We start from the raw sequence: 5,978 nt of genomic DNA on the forward strand, positions 1-5,978 counted from the left end.
AAACTTGACAAAGAGGAATTTGATCCTATTCAATCCCTAATAGACTTGCCCAACAGGTTTGCAGGAACCTTGAACTTTATTTTTGATTCTGCAGGAGGTCTATATTATCTTTGATGGTGAGGAAGAATTGCCCTTAATCCACATATAAGTCTTAAGAAAGCATGCAAGATGTAACAGACATACTCCCATCTAGGAGTTACAGTCTTATAGATACAATATATATTCTAGATGAACTTATAATGATAGTCCGAATTTGCAAGAGATAATAAAGTAGAAGAAACATTTCTTCTCTTTGACATTGGTCAATGGTGATCTAAAGTACAATAGTTGCCACCGTTTTACAAGAAATATTCCATCCCAGTATAATTACATTGCTATTCTAGTAAAATGGAAGTGTATTTGGAGAGCAAAAGATAATAGAACTGATGCAGTTCAAATTCATGAACTACACTTAACTGCTCAAGACGACAAATCCCTCCATTCCCTCTCAACCTGCAGATTTACTCACAATTGAATATGGAAATCTTTCTCCTAAGCATATGATGCAGCTCAATGGATGAATTAATTAGATACAAGGAATTCATATATATAAAATATACAACTATTCAAGAAGTTTATTCAAGGTGCTAACACCAACTGCTGCAGCGAGATGCCAGGCAGCATGAATGTATGGAGTCCCAGGAAAAACATCATCAGCAATAAAAAGAACACCGCCCAACAGTGATGACATCTTATGCACATTGTGGGCCATCCTCAAATCTGGATCTTTTGCTGCTCTTTTTGCAAATACTACCTGGAATAAAACAAGGCAAAATTATTCTAGCTAAACGAAAGTAAACGCTCAAGGGGATGGAAATTTTAAAATAATAATTATTATTATAAAAATAAAATCTGATTTGGATATTAAATATATGAGATGACGTTGGTAAATTACGTCTAGTAGAGATTTTAGAATGGATGCTAAATACATAGCCACTACATTTCAGTCAAGTAGTTCTGATATAGGATACATAATTTTATGTGAACAAACTAAGAGGCATGTATGTAGTGGGTTTTCACTTTTCAAACTGACTTCATATTGTTTGAATAATGAATATTAGTCATGTTAAGTTGTAGTAATGACTAGGCTATCATACCATGTAGGATACAACAAGGATTCATTCTCTGGTCAGGTTTTGAGCTCAGTGTAACATTTCATACCGTTCAAAATGTGCTAATCATGTTCAGCTCTAGTGATTACTGATTACTAGCCTATCATAGATGGTAGACCACAAAAATACTTTATAATCTGGTCAGGTCACAGGAAAACAGTGCATAGTCAGAAATAAAACTTGACAGAAATTGTGGTTCCAAATTAGTGGATGAACCCCTAAATGTTGAAGTTACATGTGGATTTTGATTGTCATTAAACAAAGAAATTTTTTATTTTGAATACATTAGACAGTATTTAATAAAAATTATAGAAAACGAAATTCACCAAAAGAAGTAACCAAATTTTTTATTAATAAGTAACCCACCAAAAGAAGTTACTTTGACAGCAGAACAATATGGTCAAATCCAAACTGCATTACCTTGTAAAATGATTAACAAGCTCTTGAGCACTGATATTTATCAGCTAAGCCACAACTAAAATTAGGCTAAAATGCACTTTACATTTTCAGTTCCTCAACTTTCAAAATTTGCAATTTACTCCATCAAATATTATATATAATGATGTCATGTGCCCCTTCCATTATTCTCCGTCACATTTTTGCCATTAACCAGCCTAAAATTGACTCTCTCTTTTCCCCTGTTTTTTGGTTCCAAAAGATGTTGTTTTTGGATGGGTTAACGAAATTAAAAGATTCTAATGGATGTCAATGGAATAGGCATGTTGATATTGTTGTAATACTCAAGAGTGTAACACACAAGTTTTCATGGTCAAAGGACTGATTTAGAAGTGGTTCCAAACTTAAGGGTGTAAATAGTATTTAGCCTAAAAATTATGGGGTCTGATATATGAAAAAAGAGTGTCAAAGATCAAAAACGGTGAATTACCTCCATCATCCCTGTATGAACAGCTGAAACCATTAGAGGCTGGACAGGTAGAAGAAATGCCGATGCTGCCATCAAAAACTTTGGGTTGTCATCTCTGAGGGCTCTTGATAGACACTGACAAAATGTTTACCAGTTTTCAGTTTTATGGACAAGTGAGCAATTGAAACAACTTGAAGAAAAATGTGAGCTGGTGGAGCTAATTGTTTGCAAAAAACAAAAAAACTTATAATGTGTGATGTGTGCATACATATACGTGCATGCATAAATTATTTCAGTTTTCTTATATAGATGTACAGATATGTGCATTGGTAAGTTAAGCCAATTTCTTCATTTTTCATAACAAAATAATTTTTGTGCAATTAATCATGAAAGTCTTCTTTTTCTAGGAAATAAGGAGAATGACTTAACATATGGGAGAACTGACAAGGCATGATCTAAGTTAACCTCAAAGCTGAAGTTGAGTTTAATTGTTAAAGTAATTCACATAGGTTGATGCGGCACATCGATTTAGCATTATAGTTGATGTTTCTTACTACTTTGAGACACACACAAGCAACTTGTATGTGGACTAGCACAAACTAAACCAGATCAGTCAAAAGAAAATACTAGATCAAGACTGAATCATCAAGTATACACACACTGATACACACATTAGCTCTGACAAAATGTTTACCGGTTTTCAGTTTTATGGACAAGTGAGCAATTGAAAGAACTTGAAGAAAAATGTGAGCTGGTGGAGCTAATTGTTTGCAAAAAACAAAAAAACTTATAATGTGTGATGTGTGCATACATATACGTGCATGCATAAATTATTTCAGTTTTCTTATATAGATGTACAAATATGTGCATTGGTAAGTTAAGCCAATTTCTTCATTTTTCATAATAAAATAATTTTTGTGCAATTAATCATGAAAGTCTTCTTTTTCTAGGAAATAAGGAGAATGACTTAACATATGGGAGAACTGACAAGGCATGATCTAAGTTAACTTCAAAGCTGAAGTTGAGTTTAATTGTTAAAGTAATTCACATAGGTTGATGCGGCACATTGATTTAGCATTATAGTTGATGTTTCTCACTACTTTGAGACACACACAAGCAACTTGTATATGGACTAGCACAAACTAAACCAGATCAGTCAAAAGAAAATACTAGATCAAGACTGAATCATCAAGTATACACACACTGATACACACATTAGCTCTGCTAATTTTGATATGCAAGGTCAAGATTCATGAATCTCAAAAAATTATACAATTCAAAGCAGGTGTGCTGCATACTTTTTATGCATAGAAATCCTTTTAAATTTTCATTCTAGCAGATGTTATAGAATCATGCGATGACATCAATCGGCCACATGTTTTTTCACGTTGAAAATTCTGAGTGATTAGCAAACTATATTGTCTATCAAATTATAAATTAATTTCGACTTACCACTGTTGCTGTGGCTATCATTGTATAATCAGCCCATCTCAAATACTGCCTCAGTTTTCCTCTTGAAGTGTGGTACAAACTTGAGGCAACTCCAACTCCAATTAATGAATTAGCATACAGCTTAGTACTCATACTCTTTCTGCATTCCAGTCAAGCAAATAAAACAAATATTAGAAGATTCTTTTAAAATTTTTTTTTTTTTTTTTACACTTATCAACTAAATTGCAGCAAAATTTCACCTTGGGGCCTGGATTCCAAGAGCTATAAAAGGAAGTGAAGTAAGCACATTAGCCACTGTTTCTGAAAGATTCTGATCACCTAGCAAAAGGTAGCTAACATATTAATTTTTTTCACAAGAGATTGGGCAGCCTGACATACAAAAACAAAGTAAGAGAAAAGGGTATTTCTCTTTGCAATACCTTGAATACATCCCTGGATGGGCCTCAAACAGGCTGGTCTACGCTGCCATACCCATCTGGAGATGTAAACAAAAAATTAGTGTGGCTTATGCAGCATCAACTTTGCATGCAAACCACTATGTAAAGGAAAATTCAGATAGCAATGAGACTTCAAAAATGGGGGAATGAATCACAAGAATTACTTATACATATTAGTAATTAGTTTTCCTATCTTTGATAAATTATTCTAATTACTCAACAATATCTGAAAACTTTAAAGCATATGTCAATAAGCAACTCTCTATTCCTTAAATTTCCACTCACTGCATCAATAGGCGCTGATTCACTTCAATAATCGAAGCTCTATTGTTTGACTGAGAAAAATCTCCATCTTTAGAAGTCTCTTCCAATGCAAATGGTGAATGAGGCACCACGTGCACCCCATGGACGCCCTCTAGGGCTCTACTTGTATTCAATGTACTCTGTGGACACATAGGCTTTTCAGTAATAAATTGAATCAATTCAATTACCAGAAAGAACTTGCTGGCATCAATTGGAACAAGTGTGCCCAGAGCAACTGAATGTATTGCTTGATCTTGATTCTGTAACGGTACAAAACAGCAGAACACAATGAAATTGAAAATTAGCCAGAGCTTCAATTGAACAATGCAAGTCAAAAGTTCTGTAATATCCAATATTCCATCATTATATAGTCAAAAGTTCTGTGAATTGTTAATACCGTAACATGTAATGTTTTGCTATTCAAAGAAGTACATTATATAGTTGCTTCAGTGTTCAAAATATCACTTCTAATTATAACTAAGCCCATTGGAAAAGCTAGACATGGCTCCACCATTGTTTGGCAGCCACAAGCACTATTGAATTGTAGAGGGTCTAAATTTATGGCTTACTTACAACATATGATACAGACATACAAACATAATCAACAATTCACTATATATCGATTACGGCTGTTCAAGGAAGAGAGAAAGTTGAAATTTTTAATTTTTTTACATAAGAAACTAACTGAACAGTTGGTCTTTTGAGCTCAAATTTAATCGTATGACCCACCAAATAAGCCTTTACATTCCCAATGAAGTGTGTGCCTTGATTAGCATGATACATTTGAAAGAATAAAAGGGAGAACGAGGTACTAAGAAACAAAGTTGCCTCTTGGCAACGTTAAACTTCAGCTATCCAATCGATCACTATAAATTGAATCCAGATGCAACTTTTTTCAACACCCACCCATATACACAAAACCCAAATTTTAAGAATTCCACATGATTTCTTCAAAAATGTGTTTTTCAGATCACTATGCCGCATTTTGTCGAACATGTTATAAACACTTCCTTTTCCCACCAACACACTCAAGACTAAACCCATTAACCAAATTTTTTCCCCCCTAAAAAGCATTCAATCTCTAAATTCATCTCTTTTATGAAAGATCCACAAAGCGAAAATAGAAATCAAAAACAAAATCTTAGATGGGTCCAATTAGTCAGCAACATCACATAAATATATACATAAGAATACCAACATATTAAACCACCAACTGCCATGCATACACATATATATATTCAGAGAGAAAGAGACAGAGAGAGAACCTGGTGAAGCTGAGGATAGAAGCACCAATGGGGTTGGGTTTGTGTGTATATATAAGAATAAGAGTAGTGATATGAGAGAAGAGAGAGGGCGGTGGTTGATTCAGTTGAAAAGGGCAGAGACTAGTATTATAGAGAGGCCAAAAAGAAAAGAGAATAAAGGAAGCGGGAGATGCGCATAGTCTAAGAATCTTCCTCGTCGTCTGCGCATATTCCACCTGGCTAATACTACTATGCCATTTCATCCATTTAGAAAGTTAAAAGCCGTAGACAACCTAAATTCAACCTTATTTGTTCCGCTTGAAACGGAGAGAATCTATATGGCCAGAAAAATTAGTAAGTCTAGCACCACATTAATTTTCACAACTTTGTCATAACTTTGCCACAAAGCAAGTCGTAAGTGGTGGAAATAAAATGGTGGATCCATGGTTCCACCGCTCACGAGTTACCACATTGCAAAGTTATGAAAATTGGTGTGATGCTAGACTTTGAAACTGAGAGAATCTAT

General features: G+C 34.3%; 1 protein-coding gene across 1 annotated transcript; it reads right to left on the reverse strand.

Annotated features, from left to right (window-relative positions):
• Nucleotides 1–263: 263 nt before the first annotated feature.
• LOC112025478 (uncharacterized) lies at nt 264–5,680 on the reverse strand. The gene is made up of 7 exons (XM_024058153.2): nt 5,474–5,680; nt 4,191–4,468; nt 3,888–3,943; nt 3,708–3,786; nt 3,469–3,607; nt 2,038–2,151; nt 264–793 (listed from the first exon to the last, which is right to left on the reverse strand). Exons 2-7 carry the CDS (start codon nt 4,358–4,360, stop codon nt 602–604), a joined length of 750 nt encoding a protein of 249 aa, XP_023913921.1. The 5' UTR covers nt 4,361–4,468; nt 5,474–5,680; the 3' UTR covers nt 264–601.
• Nucleotides 5,681–5,978: the final 298 nt, after the last annotated feature.

The sequence above is a fragment of the Quercus suber genome, unplaced genomic scaffold (genome assembly GCF_002906115.3).
Source record: "Quercus suber isolate HL8 unplaced genomic scaffold, Cork oak 2.0 scaffold_116, whole genome shotgun sequence".
Classification (NCBI taxonomy): domain Eukaryota; kingdom Viridiplantae; phylum Streptophyta; class Magnoliopsida; order Fagales; family Fagaceae; genus Quercus; species Quercus suber.

What these genes read in the sequence shown, in the direction of transcription:
- LOC112025478 (XM_024058153.2), bottom strand. Translation starts at nt 4,360, where the DNA reads ATGTGTCCACAGAGTACATTGAATACAAGTAGAGCCCTAGAGGGCGTC. An exon ending in AATCAGCGCCTATTGATGCA is followed by an intron (nt 3,944 to 4,190) that starts GTGAGTGGAAAT and finishes TTACATCTCCAG; the next exon opens with ATGGGTATGGCAGCGTAGAC. An exon ending in CATCCAGGGATGTATTCAAG is followed by an intron (nt 3,787 to 3,887) that starts GTATTGCAAAGA and finishes ACCTTTTGCTAG; the next exon opens with GTGATCAGAATCTTTCAGAA.